At 37.5% G+C, this 23,033-nt stretch overlaps 1 protein-coding gene across 1 annotated transcript in view; it reads right to left on the bottom strand.

Moving 5' to 3' along the window:
• The window catches only part of LOC124402106 (E3 ubiquitin-protein ligase RNF123), a 165,569-nt gene that overhangs the window by 132,656 nt on the left and 9,880 nt on the right, over positions 1 to 23,033 (bottom strand). Inside the window, exons 10-24 of the mRNA XM_046874774.1 lie at positions 21,811 to 21,936; positions 21,449 to 21,563; positions 19,106 to 19,210; positions 18,890 to 19,015; positions 18,639 to 18,731; positions 17,600 to 17,673; positions 16,901 to 17,018; positions 15,933 to 16,032; positions 15,422 to 15,483; positions 15,089 to 15,160; positions 13,678 to 13,798; positions 11,086 to 11,187; positions 2,122 to 2,222; positions 846 to 1,038; positions 223 to 368 (exon numbers count right to left, since the gene is read on the bottom strand). Of these exons, the coding sequence (XP_046730730.1) occupies positions 223 to 368; positions 846 to 1,038; positions 2,122 to 2,222; positions 11,086 to 11,187; positions 13,678 to 13,798; positions 15,089 to 15,160; positions 15,422 to 15,483; positions 15,933 to 16,032; positions 16,901 to 17,018; positions 17,600 to 17,673; positions 18,639 to 18,731; positions 18,890 to 19,015; positions 19,106 to 19,210; positions 21,449 to 21,563; positions 21,811 to 21,936 (1,654 nt within the window). The remainder of the gene's footprint in view (positions 1 to 222; positions 369 to 845; positions 1,039 to 2,121; positions 2,223 to 11,085; positions 11,188 to 13,677; positions 13,799 to 15,088; positions 15,161 to 15,421; positions 15,484 to 15,932; positions 16,033 to 16,900; positions 17,019 to 17,599; positions 17,674 to 18,638; positions 18,732 to 18,889; positions 19,016 to 19,105; positions 19,211 to 21,448; positions 21,564 to 21,810; positions 21,937 to 23,033) is intronic.

Raw genomic sequence — 23,033 nt, 5'->3', positions numbered from 1 at the left:
ATACACTAAACAACTGTGGTCTAAAATGATGTATTTTAGTTTCATTATAAAATCTATGCACAACAATCTTTTTATTCGCATCCCATCAACATATACATAAACACTGGAGAATAAAGTCGAATCACAATTAAACCAGGGTACAGTGTTTCCTCCATGATGTCTATTGCACCAGCACTGTGCTCTAGGGAAAGTCTAAAGCGTACTAAGAATCGAGGATCTCACCTTGCCCAGCTGCTGATGAACACTCAGGTTGTACATCATTGCGATCCCATCCAGGATCTCCAACAGGGACTTCTCTGTGATTGGCTGCTCGGGCTCTTCCATCGGTCTCCCCAGCAACAAGCCATCGTTACCATGGCTTCCCTCGACTGGAGATGGTAAGGTAAAGGTATATAGAAAAGGGGGGGGGCAACAATGTTAAGAGTTTTAAATGGAAAAACAGATTATCCTATGGTCAGGTTTTAAAAATCGTGCCACCTTTTTCCTCAGGGGAGGTGATTTTTTTTCCCCCTTTCCAATCCTAGCCTAGCTAATTGGTTTCCGCTGACTTCTTTTGTAGGGCTGGAAATTGCAGCGTACTGGAGGTGGACAGCGCTTTGTGATGCCCTATAGGGACTGGGGAAGGGGGGTAATGTAAGCACCAGTGACATTAAGCCTTTATAATAATGCTGTGCTATGCGATAAAAATAGACTTCTCCCAAGTGTCTCAAGTGCAAAACGATGCATTCATAAAAACTGGAGTGGAGTATGGTGTTCGTCACCTGGGAACACTCATAATGTGTGTTCCATGTTTACTATTTTTGTAAAAACTGTTCAAAAAAGCATTAAACATTTAAGCAACTCACTGTCTTCCTCTGTCCTCTGTTCCACAGGCAGAGTGCGCACTTTGACCTTTTCAGGCGGGGCCAATGGTCGGCGTGGGGTCATAAGGCTGACCGCAGCCGTACTGAGGAAACGATTGGCACGGCCCAGAGTGGGAGAACTCAGCCAGCTCGGCCTGGCCAGAGCTCCACCCATTGCCGCTGCACCAGATGGTCTCTAGACACACACACACACATATTTAGTTTTTATTTTTTTATTTACGTGACAATTCTGCATATCGAGGGAGTGTAGGAATGAAAACATTCATTAAAGTATGCTGAAATAAGTTAAGTAGAACAGTTAAGTAGAACATATTAGAAAATTAAATATTAAATGTAACACACACACATACACTTAATTAAAATTTTCCATTTATTAATTTTTTTGTATTTAATTTATTTAATTTGCACCAATTTTGTTTAAATACTCAATTTAAACAATATATTAAAGAGTGTATTGCATTAATTTGATTTATTCTATTTAATTTTCATATATTTATTATTTTTATTTAAACCAAGCAGGAAATTCATTCACAAATGTTAATAATAAACTGCATTAATCAAAAACAACAAGCAATTTTATGTTTTGCATTTCTTAGCTATAAAAATATAATCTCTCAAAATAATGCTTTTGCACATTAACATTTGCAATTTTCCAGTCATTCATTTGATCATCATGGTAGGGATTAGGCATTTTTGTAAGGAGTTTCCAGTATCAGCACAAGTTGGTAACAATAGATTTCTACAACAGAAATTCTTCAGGACAGAAGAGAGAGTACTTTCCAGGTTCTGAATAACAGGACTTTCTGACTTTATAAAAGTAGGTGAAAAAAAGAGAGGCTGGTGAGGAAACAGCTGTTTACAGATGTTATAATGTAAGGATCTGACTTTAGACATTCCACAGCTTTAAATGTAGCTATAAAATGTTCAAAATAATTACTGCAGGAATTGTATTAGATAGAAGACGAAGAAGAAAAAAACACCTCATGACACGTCATCATGTCAGATCGTCTCAAACATCACATCACTTCAATGTTGAGAAGTTTTCTACAGTACAACAGCAAGGCCTTGTTGTCATGAAAGGTCAAAAATGATATAACTAATTGTATTAATAAGTTACAAAAGAGGGACGTGAAAATAAAAGATCTACTACAAAACCAAAAAGTTTCCAAATATCTGGAGCACATTCCATGTTCCTCTTCTAAGCTATTTTTAGTTTTAGTGCATTCGCATAAGAACGAAAAGGTAAAAGGGGCTTTACCTGAGCAGCTCCGCTTTCATCATCCTCGTCCAGATCGTCCATGGACGCGGCCTGAATCTCGGCAGGGTCGATAATGATGTTTGCTTTGGCCGCCAGGTCGTCTGGAGAGATTAACACACACACACACACACACACACACACACAGAATGCGACTGTTCATTATACTTTTATATGTTCATTACTCTCTCAATGAACAGCAGGTACAGAACTGAACAGTCATTATATTCTGTCCCTTTAGGGAACCTGACAAAAGAGTTGTACATCAAAAATCGAAATGCACATATAACCATGTATTATTCAGTGTATTTTGTTTGTAAATACTGTGAAGTAAAATTAAATCGATGCTCGGCACGTCATGCGTCATTGTGCTTTTTGACAAGAGCCTTGGGAAAAATTGTTTAGTGCCTTTCGTTTTTCCTGATCGAACCGTCTAGCCAAGCTCTCAGCATTAAAAATGTATATTAAGAGGAATACATGTTCCTGATTAAACACACATATAAGCAAACACACACACAAAACAGTATAACATATGAAAGTTATTTCAACAGCTAGAAAACAAACAGATTTAGGTATGGAAATGAAAAATTGAATCTCATTTCTAAACACAACACACAAACAATACTGAAAGAAAACAAAGCTACACTACGTACACAAAAGTTCACGGACGTCTGACCATAAGATTGGTATTTTTTTCTTAAACACCCCATTTAACATTTAGTCCCCAATTTCCAAATGGGACTCATTTTAGACTATTATATAAATATTGTATTCATTATATAAATATTGAATATTGTAGGTTGACTACTGCAACCCAGCCATTATGGATGCACAAGCCGGTGCACTCTTAGTGCCGGTCCCAAGCCCGGGTAAATGGGGAGGGTTGCGTTAGGAAGGGCATCCAGCGTAAAACATGTGCCAAATCAAATATGCGGATCACAAATGAGAATTTCATACCGGATCGGTCGAGGCCCGGGTTAACAACGACCGCCACAGGTATTGTTAGCCGACAGGGTACCGGTGGAAATTGGGCTACTATTGGCCGAAGGAGGAGAAGGAAAGGAGGAAGACGTCTACAGAGACGGCAGGGAAAGGAGCAGTGCAGGAGAGTGGAGGTTCGGGTTGGTACTTTAAATGTTGGTACTATGACAGGTAAAGGGAGAGAGGTAGCTGATATGATGGAGAGGAGAAAGGTAGATATGCTGTGTGTTCAGGAGACCAAGTGGAAAGGGAGTAAGGCCAGGAACATTGGAGGTGGATTTAAACTGTTTTATCATGGTGTGGATGGAAAGAGAAATGGTGTAGGGTGATTCTGAAGGAAGAGTACAGTAAGAGTGTAGTGGAGGTGAAGAGAGTTTCTGATAGGGTGATGATCGTGAAGGTGGAAGTTGAAGGGATGATGATAAATGTCATCAGTGCCTATGCTCCACAAGTTGGCTGTGAGATGGAGGAGAAGGAAAGATTCTGGAGTGAATTAGATGAAGTGGTAGATGGTGTACCTAGGAAAGAACGATTGGTGATTGGGGCAGACTTTATTGGGCATGTAGGTGAAGGGAACAGAGGTGATGAGGAGGTGATGGGTAGGTATGGTTTTAAGGAGAGGAATGTGGAAGGGCAGATGGTGGTAGATTTTGCTAAAAGGATGGAAATGGCAGTGGTGAACACTTATTTTAAGAAGAAGGAGGATCATAGGGTGACGATAAGAGTGGAGGAAGGTGCACACAGGTGGACTATGTGCTATGCAGGAGATGCAACCTGAAGGAGATTGGAGACTGTAAGGTGTTGGCAGGGGACAGTGTAGCTAGACAGCATCGGATGGTGGTCTGTAGGATGGTTTTGGAGGCAAGAAGAAGAGGAGGAGAGTGAGGACTGAAAGAAGAATAAGATGGTGGAAACTGAAGGAGGAAGAGTGTAGTGTGAGGTTCAGGGAAGAGGTCAGACAGAGGCTCAGTGGTGTTAAGGAGGTGTTGGATGATTGGGCAACTACTGCAGGAGTGATGAGGGAGGCAGCTAGAAAAGTACTTGGTGTGACATCTGGAAATAGAAAGCAAGACAAGGAGACGTGGTGGTGGAATGAGGAAGTGCAGGAGAGCATAAGGAGAAAGAGGTTGGCAAAACAGAAGTGGGATAGACAGAGTGATGAGAAAAGTAGGCAGGAGTACAAGGAGATGCGCAGCAGGTTAAGAGGATGTGGCGAAAGCCAAGGAAAAGGCATATGAGGAGCTGTATGAGAGGTTGGACACTAAGGAAGGAGAAAAGGATTTATACCGATTGGCCAGGCAGAGGGACCGAGCTGGAAGGATGTACTGCAAGTTAGAGCAGTAAAGGATGGAGAGGAAATGTGTTGACTAGTGAGGAGAGTGTGTTGAGAAGGTGGAGGGAGTATTTTAAACAGCTGATGAATGAGGAAAATCAGAGAGAGAAGGTTGGATGATGTGGAGTTGGTGAAGCAGGATGTGGATAGGATTAGTAAGGAGGAAGTGAGAGCAGCGATTAAGAGGATGAAGAGTGGAAAGTCGGTTGGACCAGATGACATACCGGTAGAAGTGTGGAGATGTGTAGGAGAGATGGCAGTGGAGTTTTTGACCAGATTGTTTAACAGGATTTTGGAGGTGAGAAGATGCCTAAGGAATGGAGAAGAAGTGTGCTGGTACCGAACTTTAAGCATAAAGGAGATGTGCAGTCTTGCAGTAACTACAGGGGAATTAAGTTGATCAGTCACACCATGAAGTTATGGGAAAGAGTAGTGGAAGCCAGGCTGAGAGAGGAGGTGACCATCTGTGAGCAACAGTATGGTTTCATGCGGAGGAAGAGCACCACAGATGCCTTATTTGCTTTGAGAATGTTGATGGAGAAGTATAGAGAAGGACAAAAGGAATTGCATTGTGTATTTGTGGATTTAGAGAAGGCGTACAACAGGGTGCCAAGAGAGGAGTTGTGGTATTGGGTATAAGGAAGTCAGGTGTGTCAGAGAAGTATGTGAGGGTGGTGCAGGACATGTATGAGGACAGTGTGATGGCAGTGAATTGTGCAGTAGGTACGACAGACTGGTTCAGGGTGAAGGTTGGACTGCATCAAGGATCGGCCCTGAGCCCTTTCCTGTTTGCAGTGGTGATGGACAGGTTGACGGACGAGGTCAGACAGGAGTCTCCCTGGACTATGATGTTTGCGGATGATATTGTGATTTGTTGTGAGAGTAGGGAGCAGGTTGAGAAGAGCCTGGAGAGGTGGAGATATGCGCTGGAGAGAAGGGGAATGAAACTCAGTAGGAGTAAGACAGAACACATGTGTGTGAATGAGAGGAAAGGCAGTGGAGTGGTGCGGTTGCAGGGAGAAGAGGTGGAGAAGGTGGAGGAATTCAGGTGACTGGGGTCAACAGTGCAAAGTAATGGAGAGTGTGTTAGAAGTAAAGAAAAGAGTGCAGGCAGGGTGGGTTGGATGGAAAAGAGTGACAGGAGTGATTTGTGATAGAAGGGTACCTGCAAAATGAAAGGAAAGTTTATAGGACTGTGGTGAGACCTGCGATGTTGTATGGATTAGAGACAGTGGCATTGAGTAAAAGACAGGAGGTGGAGCTGGAGGTAGCAGAGCTGAAGATGTTAAGGTTTTTGTTAGGAGTGACGAGGATGGACAAGATTAGAAATGAGTTTATTAGAGGGACAGCGCATGTAGGACGTTTTGGAGACAAGGTAAGGGAGGCGAGATTGAGATGGTTTGGACATGTGCAGAGGAGGGACATGAATTATATTGGTAGGAGAATGCTGAGGATGGAGCCACCAGGTAGGAGGAAAAGAGGAAGGCCAAGGAGGAGGTTCATGGATGTGGTGAGGGAAGACATACAGGTAGTTGGTGTAAAAGAGGCAGATGTAGAGGACAGGGTGGTATGGAGACGGATGATCCGCTGTGGCGACCCCTAATGGGAGCAGCCAAAAGAAGAAGAAGAAGAAGTAGGTTGACTACTGCGGTATAAACGATTATTGGCTCACTTCTTTTTGCAACATATTCTTTATATGTCTCATAGACTACATTATTTTAGCAAATGGTCTGGGACACCTGACCTTTCCAGCCATACGTGGTTCTTTTCTAAACTGTTACCTCAAAGTTGAAGCCTCACGATAATACATGATGTCTTTGAATGCTGTCAACAGCAAATGGGGACTAAATGTGGTATAGGATATTTTAAAAGTGCATACATCAGCAATTAATCTCAGGTTGATTTGCCTTTTTGAGCAATAAACTTTATGCTGCTTTTCTTATCCACAAGGTCTATGAGTCTTTATTTATTGGTATGACTGTAATTCTTTCAACAATATATTGGTGTTGTAAGGCTTGAACACTATCCTATGTGTCAGTGTATGACCCCAGAGGATCTTGTTGTCTGGGGTCTACAAACTTTGTCCATACAGTGTATTTAAGCCACCATGATCACCGAACCCTTTACATAATATTTCATCAAGGCTGTTGTGCAGGAAATTGACAAGAAAATTTAACTTGACTGACGTTGATGCATTACAATTACTTAGTGGACCATGAAAAACTCGTCACCACACCTGAGTAAGTGACCTTTCTGAGGCCTCTGCTATGCCACCCGACAATAAATCTGTGCATGTGTTAGGGTCATAAATTGAGCCAGGATGTTTTCTTTATCATCGGCTTGGTTTTGCCAAGAACAGAACAAGGAGGGCTTTCGTGGTTGTAAATTCGTCCCGAGGCAGCATGTGCCAAGCTGATCTAGGAAGCGGTGGGATTAATCCATAAGGCTGGAGTTTATCTTGGGTTTAGCCCATCGTTCATCTTCAAGCTGAGAAGCGGAATTAAATCAGGTGATTTACTCTGGGGAGGAACGGCAAACAGGACATTAAACTTAATGTAGAAAGTAAAACGGTTAGCAAGGGAACATGGCAGTCCTCGATTCAAGCTCAAATGGGAGGAACGAGAAACTACGTAAGCCAGACCGGTTTCGAATCGAACTGCAGTCCGTTTATCAACCCGGACTTGAAAACTCGATCAGATATAATGAGACCATTCAAGGCAAGCGCATGCAGCTTAACCGGCAGGACGAGACGGCCGTCAATAGTGATTATCAGAAAAATCACAAGCGATCATGACAATGATGATGATGTCATGAACGAATCAAAGCTGGCCATGAACCAATCAGAGAAAATCAAGATCACAAGATGCATTATAGGTCATTAAGGGAATACAAAAGGTAAAAAAAAGTTCACGTCTCAGATGCACTTCTTTTCAGCCAATTAAAGAAAACCCACTTCAACTTCGAAGCTACAAACAGAATACAAACAGGCATTCAATCATATTTAAATCCGCGTCTCGAAAACAATGGAAACAATCACAGGCATCTGAAAGAACTCAATCAGAAAACGACAGCGGGAAAAATTATCCCCCCCAAAGAAAATCTTTTTTTTTTTTAAGCGTGAACCCACGTAAACAAGTGTTTAATCAAGCAACAAACCAAAAAAAACGCTGGATGAAAATTGGGAAACTGATTAGCATACTTATGCTTGTATTGAAAATAAGAGGTTTAGAGATTGTTGATTAAAAAAATCCAGCAAATGTTTAGGAGAATAAAATAAGGTATATAACTATGGATTGATTATACAAAAGCTTTTTACCTTTTTACCCACAGTACTCTTGAAATATATTATATAAATAATATATCTATAAATAAATTTTCAAACAGTTAATAGATAGTCAGTCAGTCGCTTCAATATTTAATATTTTTGGCTTTTGCTCCTTGAGACCATCCCTGCAATCCCGAAGATGGCCTGTAGAGTAAAACAATTATTGTTGTTGTTATTATTCTTATTATTATCAATAATAATTATAAATATAAAGTCATGTGAAAGAGAAAGTACAAACTCTCAGAACTTGTGATTTTACATATCAGGACATAATAAAAAATTATCTGGTCCCTATCAGGTCTTAGAATTAGGTAAATTACAACCTTAGATGATCAACAATCCAAAAAGGAGAAACAATATGTGAAGATATAAGCATACCTTTACTGCTAAGTAGCCGGCATGTGCTGCTAATTTAATGCCCTTAATTAACTGCCCATCAGCAAGTGGGACCACATCTATAAAAACCCAAGTTTTAGCAGTTTATTCGTATGGAGCATTCAGGTATGTGTTGACACAATGCCAAATCAGGATAGACATCAGCAATATACCTAGACAAGCTAAATTTACATTTTGCAGCATTAAGCAAAGCTAAATATCTTGACTATGGCAAAATGGAAACTAAAAACCAATGGATTATGTTCCTGCTCTTTTACAAAAATCTAGGACCAGAAAGCACTGCCTGCAACTATATTATTTACTTGTTTGTTTACTAGCTTTAAACAATATACCAGAAAATACCAACAATCTGCTCATCCTTTCCCTCTCTCTTTATCCTTGATATAACTTATATAACTATGGCTTAACATTCAGACCTTTTCAAAGCTCTTTTGAAATGAAAGGCCTATCATCAGAAAAATCAATAACTATCTGCATTTAAACCTTTTTAACCAGAGGTCAGGCACACATCTCCTCCCCATCAGTTTGCAAATTTTACGAGGCCACAAACCCGAACAGAGCAGCCTCATGTCCTCCCAATTGCAATGAGAATGATGATGGGTGCCTCGCTTTCCGTTTGCTAATGAATCGTCGGCTTTCCGGACCACATTTTGCTTTTCTACAAGTGCCGGGTGAATCGATAGGGAAGGGACAAAAAGTGCTCCAAAAGTTTCACAAGAAAATGAACATAATGGGTGGCTGAAAGTGCTTCACACACTGTTATTGATGATCTGAGGTCATCAGTAACACCAATCAATGTTGCCTCGTGGCAACAGTTTACCAAAAAATAATCTGCATTGCTTCGGGTTTCTTCATTTCTGCCTTTAAGCTATGACGCGTATGGAAACGCGTCCATTTTCCACACAGTTAATCTGCGGTCTGACCAGCTTTCCCAGAAAGTTCAGAGAGTTCGGAGAGTGTATCTAGGAATAGAGTTTGGTGATTAAATGTGTGCTGATTTACATTTGTTCCTTATCGGTCTGTATGAGTCAAGGCCTCCCGCTAATACAGGTTATTCATCGGCTGCTTATGTTGAAGTGAATTTTCCATCATTTTAGTCGTTTCCTGTTTTAGAGTCGAATCCAGCACCCGTATTTAAAGTGTGAGTTCAGATTCCAATCCTTTAGTTTACTAACAGAGGGGCTTAGCTTGTTTTATGATATTTAAGGCATTAGCATCTTAACTGAAAGATTATCTATTCAAACCTGAGGTAAATTATTATTTACAATGCAAGGGTGTTTGTCTGGTGTATATTTGCTTATACACTACATGGACAAAAGTATTGGGACACCTGGATTTTTTTGCCATATGTGGTTCTTTTCCAAACTATTACTACAAAGCTGGAGGTACACAATTGTATAGGACGTATAATGTATAATAAAAAGGACATGGTATAATTAATTTGGTTTACATCTTTTGGAAAGGTAGATTGAGTGGCCTGCTAAAGAGCTCTGATCTCAACCTTACTAAACACCTTTGGGATGAATTGGAACGCTGACTGGACCAGAGCACAGCTATACGTTTTTTTGTTAGTAATCGAGTATTTTACAAATTATTCGATTAAACAATCGAGTAGTTGGATAAAAAGTACTTTTTCTTTTTTAAGGAGCAATACTAAATATACAAGAGAAAATAAGACGGATCTGTTCAAAGTCATTTGTTTCCTTCTAAGGAAAATTTTTATTGCTGAAATTGCAAACAAGAATGTCTGAAAACTCTACCCATTTAGCGCATTTAATTTTATTAATTATTACATTAAGATGCAAATTCAAATATATAAATAAAAAAAATCGTTCATAAAATAATAAAAAAAAAAAATTCAAATTACTCTTAAAAAAAAAAAAAAAAAAAAGGGTAAACGCACTGTACAATGTTTTCTTTTTACGATTTAGTTTAAAATGATCCCAAACTTTGGAAACTTTCTGTCATTTTCTTTGTCTTGAATCGTCTCCGCACCCTCGCTGTTTTCTTTCACATCCCTTCATTCTTTATTCTGTAACATCTTCTGTGTTACCTGTCCAGCACGCTCCAGTTCAGTGGGTGGTGCGTCAGTTATAATGGTTCGTGGGGAAACAAGTTTGTATTTAATTGGACTAAACAAAGCAACAAGGCAAATAATGAGATTTTTTTGTATTTGAATTACTCGAGTTAATTGAGGAATCGTTTCAGCCCTAGACTGCACCCCAGGTCTCCTCACCCTAAATCAGTACCTGACTTTACTAATACTCTTTGGCTGATGAACACAAATGTCCATAATTACAATCCACAATCTAGTGGAACATTCCCAAGAGCAAATTGAAACAATGTGGAATGCAATGTTCAAAAAGCACATACCATACTTATGTCCATCTTTTTGCTTTGTAAACATAATTTAATGCTTTTTTTCTATTTTATCCTGCTTTTACATGGTAATCTTTTCAATAAACTATAAACTGACAGTGTGCAATATAAAAAAATTTTATATTTATTTAAAGTTTCCTTCAACCTGGCAATTGGAAACAAAACATGTTCATTTTTTAACAATATACAATTTCTTTTATTATATCAACATATTGTTCTGAATTTCAGTGAAACTTCTGATGGATTGTAAACAGGGTGTTAATATTTGATTTTTAGGACATATACATACTGCAAGCTGTTCCTCAAGAACAAAAAAGCAAATAGATATATCGTATTCCTCTGAGAAGATCAATTTTAAAGATTTGAGAGCCATTCACTGACTTTGCGCATCACTGGCGACTTTGACAAATTAACCTTCATCTCCCCCTAGTGGTTCATCAACCGATAAAGATCGGACAATCCTCCCTCCTGTGTTTTTGCTTTCCCCTTCAGAAAGATAAAGCACGTCCGCGGCGATGCAGCGTGACAGAAAGAAATCACGATGTTTCCAAACCTTTCAGCGTTTTCTTGAGATGAGAGAGCAGGCCTCCGAGCCGCTGCAGGTCAAAGTAGTCCACCTTCCCGTTGTAGAAAAGCTGTGGGGGGACGTAGGCGTCTTTTAGGAACAAAATAAGAGAAGAAACATTACTCAAAGTGAAGCAAAGCAGAGAAACTGATAAACAACTTAGAATAGCTTAGAAAAGCTTGGAAGATTAAATCATTTCCACAGTGCAATACATGACGTTGTTCAAGGCTTTTCAATATCTTTTAAATTTTTCTATATATTGTTTTTTGATTGACAATAGATTTCCATATTGGTGTTAATTCCAAAAAGAGAAAGGGTTATAAGCATCACTTCATCACTATTACAAAATAAAGTCTTCTAAATCAGCCAATCATGTGACAGCAGTGCAAGGCATAAAACAGTGCATATACCAAGCAAAAGTTTTAGCTAATCTTCACATGAACTACAGCAATATGTGGCTTTTCTACAAACTTTTACCACAAACGTTCAAGGCACAGAATTGTATACAATGTCTTTGGATGAGGTAGAATTCAGACCCAAACCTGTTCCAGTATGACAATGCCCCTGTGCACAAAGCATGCTCCATGAAAATATGGTCTCCACAGGTTGGACTGAAAAGCTTAAATGGCCTGATAAACACCTGTGAACTGAACCCTACTGAACATCTTTGAAACAAATTGGAACGCTGACTGCACCCTAGACCTCCTCACCCTACATCAGAATTTACCTGACCTGATACTTGTGGCTGAATAAGCAAATATCTCCACAAGCACACTCCAAAACGTAATGAAAAATCTTTCCAGAAGACACAAAACAGAACTTGGTAAAGGTATTATGTTACTGTATAAACGAAAGGCAGTTGTATTGACGAGGTCGTGCAAAGATACATCACAATCCATTTTAAACGTAAAATACCAAATACCTTTATGTGTATCAAAATAAACTTCAGCAGCCACACAATGTATCAAAATAAACTGCTAAATATTTGTATGTTGAAAATACTTTCACGGGGGAGCATGAAATTTCTTCGCAAACCTTCCATCAATTGGACTATTTGATCTGATCCTTCACCATTACACAAACACTGTAATCAATGTTTGATAGCAACAGCTTTTCTCTGGCCGAGTCCCAGATCTTTAAATCTGACTATCAGATCAAATACACACACATTTCTCTGTAATCTCCCAGATAAAAGTTAGTTTTAAAGTAACCAACAGCTAAATGTTTATCAGTTTGCGAATGACTAATAATTGTATAGTAATTTAGTTCATTGGTGTTTAATAATGAAGGGTTTCTTTGCATCAGCAACACTGAATCAATAACAAACAAGTCATTCATAAGAAGACGACTGATGGCACCCGTATACATAGCAACAAGTTTCTAACTAATTAATCATTTGATTGTTAATAATAAATTGTAGAGGACAGGGTGGTATGGAGACGGATGATCCGCTGTGGCGACCCCTAATGGGAGCAGCCGAAAGAAGAAGAAGATTGTTAATAATAAATATAATATATTATGGGTCTGGCAGTCATTCATGCAATGGGATGCGAAATCATAATCCTACTAAACAGCTACTTCAATTAGGGTACAAAATTTAGCAATCAAATATTTATGAATTATTGGACACCCATTTGAAAGCTGGCAGCCTGCATGATTCTTACCTTCACCACCTTCTTCCATAAGGATCAATTTTCTGTTCTGATCTCAACAAGTCTGGGCAAACTGCTGAGTAGGCACTAATCAGAGGCCGCATTTTTATGATTTATGACTGATTTATGAAAATATTTTACAGTCTTTTAAAAATACAAAAATCGATGTATTTTGATAGAAAATATGAAGCCATTTTCATCAACCCTATCAAATACAAATTACCAAATCCTGTTTTATCTTTAAAATACATATTTGGAATACATGTATCATAAATACTGCCCATCCCTGTGTATTGCAGATGTTCTGCAACATTGAATGTAATGAAATCTACGCAATAACATTTTTTGATGTGTCATATATTAAATAAACTGTACTTCATTGAAAAAAATGCATACCCATGCTGTTTTTATGTATTTCAAAAATAATGATTGTTGGGGCGGACGCATTTATTTAAGGTCGGGCTACTATGTAGATTATTAATAAGAATACCTTCTTGGCAATGCCTTTTTGTTTTTATGTAAAAAGACGACCATTTTAAAAAGAATAAAGTATAACATGTCCATGCTTGTTGTTAAAGTTATGACGTTGGTTAGAAAATTTTCACGTCTGGTTAATGGAATTTAAACATAAACGAAACCCGAGGAGCCACTTAACAAAGTTTGCCGAGTTCCCGAAGCCTCCCGAAGTGAGTAAGCAAATAAGTAAGATCAGTAGATAACCTCAATAGGCGTCAAGTAGTATTGAGCGAATGAATAGAAGCTTCCTCTCGACATCTCCGCTTTCCGTTCTCCGGTGTTTTACAGCGCTCCAACAGCAGCATAACTGAATTTATATTCCAAGCCGACCATTACAGCCGAATAGTTAAAGTGATGCCAGGGCATAACTGAGATTTTAACCCATGCAAAAGAAAAAGGTCTGTGTGTTCACCTTCGCTGTTAATGGCTCCTGGCCTCTTGCGCTTTCCTTCATCCCAGTAGCTCCTGATTGCAGTTATGAGCCGATGCATAAAGCACACCATGTACTCCGGAGGGCACAACACTGTCGGGTTCTAATCAGAGACAGGGAAAGAGTCGATTGCTGTAAACGCCATGTCGCTGCACCTTGCCCACTTGAAAATACTCAGAGGATTAAACAATCTTTAAAAACATGACACTGGGGACATTTCAGAATCTACAGTAAAATCCTATATTAGAAGCCTCGCATGCTCTGAGTGAATCACACGCTAATCAGCAAGTCCAATGCTGTTGCTGGCCTACAGAGAACAGATGTGACGTGACGCTGGTACGAGACACCTCGGCTTTTTACTCATCGAAAAAACATCTTGAATCAGCAGTGGAGCGTTTTTAGCCATCAGAAAATGATCAAGACTGCAAATAAAATGAGAGCTACTGAAAACATCTTGAATATTCATGGAAAAAATGGTGGAATATTCCTTATTACATTTTTAAGAATGATGCATTATTACATATATATATATATATATATATATATATATATATATATATAAGTACATCATTATTACATATATAAGTGCTTAAATATAATATAATTGTTAAAAAAATACGATTGGTCACTGATAGAAATATAGGCCTTATATCTGTAGTCACATCTTCCCACTATATTCTACAAAGGTTAAACACAGGTTAATTTAAATAAGATGCAAACCGAATAGTTTTTACATCTGTAAGATTCAGTATATCTCCCTTTACAGTTTTATACGATGTTATGCGTTTTATTGTCCATTGGTTTTTATAAGAGAAATGCTTTAAAAATTGTGTGTGTGTTCATGTGTGTGTGTGTATTGGTGGGCTTGGAATAGCCGGACATCAATATGAATGGCAAATCAATATCAATAGCCAAACATGTATAACAAAAGCCTGAACGATCAGCCATTAATTTGAATGCAGACTGTGTGAATAGAGTGTGAATGGCCACCTGAGTCTAGCAGATGGCTCTCAAACAGGGGGAGGGAGAAAAGGATCAGGCATAGTCTCAGATAAATGTTTGTAGGCATGTCATTTGTAATGACATCTTCATAAAATGTGAAATATAAACTCATGACATGTGGCTTTCAACCCGGTAGTTTTCTGGATTGTTCCAGGACTGATTTCATGTATTTACATATGAAATTAAAAATAAAATATATATATACATATTTGTATGAAAAATGTCAAAGCATTTTCTGTGATGGCTAAAATCCTAGCAGCCATCGTTTGATTCAATTCGTTTCCTTAACAGGTATATCAGTATAATCTGATATATACAATATAATACAAAGTAAAAACAGCATTTTTGGCTTGTACACTTATTATACCAGGGACTATTCCGATTTTCTTACCCCTCGGTTGCTTGCGTTCTCCTGCAGGAACTTGCGGAATTTGTTGAGGAAAATGTACCGAGAGGCTTCGCCCTGCAGTGGAAACAGTGTGAACATGACTAAATCCAGCAACGACGAAACGGACGTAAACGTGTCATTCGTCAAAGTGTTTAAATCATGCGGATTTTATAAATGTCAGTGAGGGTGATTAATGGAGAAGATTAAACAAGGATAGAGGTAAATGAAGGAGGTCTGGGTGCTTCGAACAAGGTCGCGGAGATAACGCTCCATAAAAATCGCAGCTGTGACTGCGGACGTCGGTGGCGTGTCATAAACACTGTCACCTTCACGTACCGTCCCTTTGTCCTTGTTATTTAGCATCAGCCTCAGAATCTGAACCTGCAGCTCCTCCACCACTGCACACACACACACACACACACAGAAATGTAAAAAAAAATATTAATTCAAGCTGATAAAATTAAAAAAAAAAAAAAAAAATTACAAATATTATAAAAAATGTATAATTACTATTATTATTAAAAGAAAAATATTGTGTATTTATTTTATAAAGCATGCAGAAATGTAAAAAATATATTGATTTAAGCTAATAAAATAAAACAAATAAAAAAATAAATATAATAAAATTTATAATTACTATTATTATTATTAAAATAAAAATAATTGTGTATTTATTTTATATATAGTATTATTATTTTTATTATAATAATAATAATAATAACAATGATTATTATCATTATTATTATTATTATTATTATTATTATTATTATATTAGACTTTAACTTACAATTTGGGCAAATTTTTTTTATAAAAAGTAACAAGAATGATTGGTCTGTGTGTTTCATACCCTCGATCCTCTTCTTGAGTCTCTGACAGCCTCGTTCGTATGCTCGCCGTCTGAGTCTCTCATCTGCGCTCTCATGTCTTGGGTCGTTTTCATCCTTACCCTGTGTATAGTACAGTACACAATATTACAGGACATTTACAGTGAAGCTTCTACCATACACACAATCAACAATTTTACATGTCTAATGATGAGGGAGTGTGTTTTACAGCAGGATTTATAAAATAATTGTAGGATTTGGGTTGACTTTATGCTACACTTTTAAAACTTTGACCCTTGTCTGAGAGCTATGAAGGAGCTACTGTGTAATACAAGTCTACCTAAAAACCTATTCAATAAAAAACATTATACTGAATGTACAAAAGTTTGTGGACACCCGACTAGAAGATTCGTACATGATTTTTTAAACATTCCATTCCTCATTTAGTCCCCATTTGCTGTTTAAATAACCTCCACTCTTCTGGGAAGATGTTCCACATGATTTTGTAGTGTGCTTGTGAAGATTCACTCAGCCATAAGGGTATTAGTAAAGCCAGGTACTGACAATGGTGTCCAATAGGGTTGTGCTCAGAGCTTTATATCAGGCACTCAAGATCTTCCACACATGCAAACCATATCTTCAGGGGACTGGCTTTATGAACAGGGGCATTGCCATGCTGGAACAGGTTTGGGTCTACCAGTTCAGATGAAAGGAAAATTTGATGCTTTTAAAATCATCCTAAACAAATGTGTGCCTCCAATTCTGCGGTTACAGTTTGGGGAAGAACCACATACGGATGAAAGAAATTGGTGTCCCAATACTTTTGTAAATATAAAGAAGGTCAATGAATAGATTAAAGGATGGATGGATGAATGGATGGATGGATGGATGGATGGATGGATGGATGGATGGATGGATGGATGGATGGGTACATTTCAGTTTAACATTTGTTTATGAATATGGTCAAACAGCTTCATCTACGACTCCTCACCTCTTTGTCGAAATGAGTTGGCCACCATGTGGTGGGGATGAGCTCCTCCAAGCCGGCCTCTTTTACCCTCAGAGGAGTCTTGATGTAGAAAAACACCACGGAGCGCAGCACGTCGAATGTAACCATGTCAAGGAGTTTTCAACAATTTTGCCGCATTAAACAAGGAGATCTGAGGACTCACTTATGCTTGGATTTAAAAGGCTACACTTAAATAAACCGTTCAGAAATAAGATTTAAATTGTATTTTCCAAATAGACAAAAGTTTATTTCTGAACTGACAGTTACCTCCTAACACGCCTCAGCTCTGTTAAATTCTCGAATTTGATTGGGCAGAATGTTAATATCTGCTGCACGTTAGCATTAAAGCACAAATTCTACTATAGTATCATTTCGATGGTTTATTCACAGATTACATTTTGACCACAATATTACATTCTTAAATTAATAAAACATTGTGGTCTAAAATAAATTAAACACTGAAGGATGTCCTATTGTAGGAAAATAATCAATCTGGGTGATAATAGTTACTCGGCTTGAGAACAGGCCGTTTAACACCATCCCATCTTTGTTTATTTCCTTATTACAGGATATTCCCAAGTGCATTATTTCTTACAGGAAATCACCCCTGCATTATCAACTCACTATTACAAATTACAGCATTACAGCAAAATTCACCATTTTATTGTCCTGTAAGGATATAAGACGTTGCTCAGGAGGTACTTTCTAGACTTTTCATGGCGTAAAATGGCGGTTGTCAATCGTAGATAGTGAATCTAGAAGAAATCACATGAAATAAATACAATAAAGTTCATTCAGTCGAACTACAATTAAAAGGAGTGAACTATTTTTAGATATAATAAAAAAAACCCTTAGACATTACATTTAACTGAAATTTATGATGGATATATTATCATAATCATCATCATAGTGTATTTCTGCTAATAATTAATGAAGTAACTATATTCTTTGACAGATGGATTACTGATAAATTATTGGATCAATGAGTAAATCTATTGACAATATATTAATTAATGAATCTGACTCTTTCCCAGTATCAGTGATAAAGAATTTACAGACAACACATTTAAGTCATTTAGAGTTTTTCTTTTTTTTTTTTACATTAAGCAAAAAAAAAAACAAAGCACAAAAAACAAGGCAAAAGAAAGCAAACAATACCAAAGCACAGAAAAACAAGCAAAGTTAGCAAAACAAAGCAAACCATACCAAAATACAGCAAGACAAAACAAGGCAAAACAATGCTAATTCAAACCAAGCAAACAAAGCAAACAATACCAAGGAACAATAAAAAAAAGAATTAATAAATAATAATAAAAAAAAAAAAACCAAGGCATGGCGAAACAAAAAGTAAACAGTCAAGCACAGACAAAACAGAAAACACCCAAACAAAAGAACAGCCAAAGCAAAAGAAAAGCAAATGAATGATGGAAAAAAAAAGTCAAAAGCAAAGCAAAAAATTATGCACAATTAAAGTAAAATAATCTCATTAATCACAAACATTTTTAACAGTAATTACTTTTTGCTTGCTGCAATACATAAGCTGAGGAAAAGGATTGCACACCCTACATTGTTTAATGGAAAAAAAGCAAAAAGGCCCTTTCGTTTACAACGTATTCACAGAGAACTAATTGATCTGCTTCCTTTAGTGTACTGCATCCATTAGCAATTCCCACCTTTAATTCTATCAGCTATAGGAAGAATGTTTACTTCTGTGTTTTACCTGAAAGCCGAGGTCAGGGATGATGGGTGAGAAGCGGTACGCCCTGAGTAACGACATCATCAACTGCTTCAGGCACTCGTTCACCTCAAAATCCTAGAAGAAAACGCAAACATGAATGAAAACGATGAGGGATTTTACATTTGCTTGGGTTTTTTTTTGTGTTGTTTTTGGAATAGGATCGATAAACTGATTTTTTTTCATTGACATAAGAATTAATAGCCCTGTGTACAGACACAACACTCGCTTATCACCTCCATGAGCAGCCAGAAGAACTCGAGCAGCTGCTGGATTAGTGGGTGTTCATCCACAGAGCCGCCACCCTCCAAGATTCCCAGGAGGAAGTTCATCAGGACATCTTCTACCAGATATACTTTACACTGCAGTATACACACACAAATACACTCACTTTAGCTGAACCAAAAAAGTTGTTCCATCTAAGAAGAGGTCATATTGAGGGGCATACAAACCATAAGAGGAGCGAAGTAATTGAAGATATGTGCAAGTGTGACCAAAACGGTAGGTTCACCCTGAAGCTGCCAAGATGTGATGTCCTTCTCGATCAGTTTCTCCTCCTTGCAAACAAATTCGTAAACTATGAGTATACTAAAAAAAGTTATACCACAGTGCAGTTTTATAGCTGATTCTGATTAACTGATTGGCATCGACTAACATTCTAAAAGTATGGATTTTCAGTTCATTAGGCAGGTCTTCATGTTACTAACTGAAATAATGATAGAAATACCAGAACTCAGATCTAACAAACACAATGGAAGATCATTTCTATTAATTATGTGCCCCAACTGCAAAACCAATAAACATTTTTCACTTGTCAACAGGTTTTTCTGATTCGCTTATTTCTGTGGGAAAACCAGAATGAATAAATTAGTGAATAAATATTGATACTTGTTCACAGGCTTTTTTTCTCAATCACACCTCCCTTACTTTGTCTCCAAAACGTCCTACATGTGCTGTCCCTCTAATAAACCCATTTCTAATCCTGTCCATCGTCGTCACTCCCAACGAAAACCTCAACATCTTCAGCTCTGCTACCTCCAGCTCCACCTCATGTCTTTTACTCAATGCCACTGTCTCTAAACTATACAACATCGCAGGTCTCACCACAGTCCTATAAACTTTCCCTTTCACTCTCGCAGATACTCTTCTATCACAAATCACTCCTGCTATCACTCTTCTCCACCCACTCCACCCTGCCTGCACTCTTTTCTTCACTTCTCTAACACACTCTCCATTTCTTTGCACTGTTGACTCCAGGCACCTGAACTCCTCCCCCTTCTTCACCTCTTCTCCCTGCAACCGCACCACTCCACTGCCCTCCCTCTCATTCACACACATGTACTCTGTCTTACTCCTACTGACTTTCATTCCCCTTCTCTACATATATTTACAGTTCTAAAATGTTTTCGAATCAGCAATGCAAACTTGACATGAGATACATTACAAATCATTTCTACACATGAGTGTAGAACATCTGAACAATAAGCTGAGGTAACTGTGGTTATAAACAGAATAATTGACTCCAGTCTGTTAAATTATTATAAAAATAACACACCACTATGGAGTAACTGCCACTCTGCTTCAGGTGGGTTATTTTCTAATAATTTAATGGACCGGAGTCAATAATTCTTTACATGAGGCCTTCACAGAGTTATATTTAACCTTATGTCTTGTTCACTAAAATGGATTTTGAAGTCTAAGAGTCTAATATGGTCCAGTGTATCTTCTTGGGACGGTGAATAATCCTGAGTGAACTGTAAACTGAAGTTCCACCTTCTTTTATGTCTTTGCAACTGTCTCCTATCCCTCTTAGATTCCCCAAAGACATTATAGATCCTCTTTGCCGTGGAATCAAGGAATCACAAAAAATCACCCCTATTCGACACAGCACAGTACTACCACAATTTACCTCGTCAATCATTCAGTAATAGGTTGTATGTACAAATGAATGTTTTTCCATCTTGAACAATCTTTCCCATGTTTTTGCTATATATACTTTGGTGTATATAATTGGTGTCTTGCTTTAAACTGTCAAAATAGACAACAGTTTGTGGATACCTGACTGTAAGATTTCCCACATTCAGTCCCCATTTGCTTTTATAAAAACCTCCACGGGAGGTCTTCCGGGAAGATTTTCCACTAGATTTTGGAGTGTGCTTGACGATTGTGCTTGTGCTCATTTAGCCACCAGAGTGTTGGTACCATCAGGTACTGATGTATGTGATGTATAAGAGGCCTGGAGTTCAGTCAGCGTTCCAATTGATCCCAAAGTTGTTCAATAGCGCTGAGGTCTGAGGTTCAAGATCTTCAACTCCAACCTATGTAAACGATTTCTCATAGAGCTGGCTTTGTGCACAGGCACATTTTCATGCGAGAACAGGTTTTGGACTTCTGGTTCAAATGAAGAAAAAAAATTTCATGCTACCACATCCAAAGACATCCTATACAGCTGTGTTATCAGTTTGCCAAAGAACCACACATAGCTGAAAGATCAGGTTGCTCTATTCCAAAAAAAAAATCACCCACAGTCGCATGAGCCCCTTTTGATTCTGTTTCCTCAGAAAGGTTTTTTCTCACCACCTTCGCCTATGGCTTCTTCATTAGAAACAAACTCATATAGACAAATATATGAATTTATATTTTTTTATCTATTTAATTACATAAACCTGCTTTTTGACCACATCCACTGTTAAAAGCGCTATACAAATAAATTTGAACTCACCTGAGAAAGACACTGGGATTGACCAATTTTGATCTAAAATGTAATGGGAACATGATTAATAAATCAGTCGTACCTGCGTGTCTATACTAGTGGACATCACGGCCTTTATGTATCCCAGCAGCCTCTTGGCTTTGATGAGGTCAGCAGTTGGAGGATCCTGTAGGGGATGATAGCCTTCCACAGGATACGTGACGGAGCAGAAGGTTAAGGAACCTCCTCTTGAAGGTACACGGTTTATATTATGAAGTATATAAAATATAAAAGCCTTTACATTTCATTCATAGCAGCTCAGAGGTCAGGCAAAATCTATACAGACCCAGAGACAATTTGTTTAAGAGCTTAATAGGATTTGAACTTCTTTTGGCAATGGAGGTCCTGAAATATAATACCATAATAACAACCAGACAGCAAACATGGAGAAGCAAAAAAGGATATCTGAGTGGGCGGCTGCCGAAGTTAAAGGCCACGGACTCTTTGAATGAAAGACTGATAGCGGGAAAGTAGGCGATCCCTGGACCCATTTTGATATTACTGAAAGCCGTCCCAAGAGACTGTCCATTCCTGAGTTGAAAAAAAGAAAGGCATAAAAACCTCAATACACACTCATGAAATTGATAAAAGAATACTGTGACGGGTTCTGTGACAAATTTATATATTTTTTATTACAAAGAACATTCACGTACTGACTGTTAGATGCTTAAAATTTGAAATGATAAAATAAAAAAATAAATGTTAAATATATTAAAATATATAAAAATAAAAGATAAAATATATTTTTATTAAAACAAAATAAAAAAAAATGAATTTTATCTATCTATCTATCTATCTATCTATCTATCTATCTATATATATATATATATATATATATATATATATATATATATATATATATATATATAAGAAATTATTTATTAGTAAGAAGTAAACATATGATTTAAGAATTTTTTATGCATTATTCTTATCCCAGCAAATTTTTATATAGTATATTGTGTATCGCAACATATTTCCTGTCTCTGAACTCACATACAAATTTTGATCGAGTATAAGGAATGAGTTTGGGCATCCACAGTTATAGTTAAAATAATTGAATGAAATAAAATACAAATTTAAATTAAAAAGCCACTCTTATTTTCTCATTACAAATAAACCAATACACTATATAGACAAAGGTTTATGGACACAACCACAAGATTCATATGTGCTTCTTGATCATTCCATTCAACATTTAGTCCGCATTTGCGTTATAATAACCTCTACTATCCCGGGAAGATGTTCCACAAGATTTTAAAGAGTGCTTGTGGAGATTTATGCTTAGTCAGCCACAATGGCATTAGTAAAGTCTGATGTAGAATGAGGAGGCCTGGTGTGTCGTGATAGGAGTTTTGTGTTTAACTGAAGGGGTAATTTAATGCTACCGAATCCAGAGACATTATATACAATTGTGTGCCTCCAACTTTGTGATAGCAACATGGGGAAATACCATATATGGCTGGAAAAGTTGTATCTCAATATTTTTGTCTTTACAGTGTACAATTTTCTTTTTAAGAATGTCCACATTTATTTAATATTTCCTCATGAATTTAAAATAGAAATATTTAACCATATTTATATAACAATATAAATATTGAATGCATATTAAATGAATTAAATAATACATA

The sequence above is a fragment of the Silurus meridionalis genome, chromosome 19, assembly GCF_014805685.1.
Source record: "Silurus meridionalis isolate SWU-2019-XX chromosome 19, ASM1480568v1, whole genome shotgun sequence".
NCBI classification, from domain to species: domain Eukaryota; kingdom Metazoa; phylum Chordata; class Actinopteri; order Siluriformes; family Siluridae; genus Silurus; species Silurus meridionalis.
The sequence above is the reverse complement of the archived record's forward strand: the minus strand, read 5'-3'. Positions and strand labels throughout refer to the sequence as shown.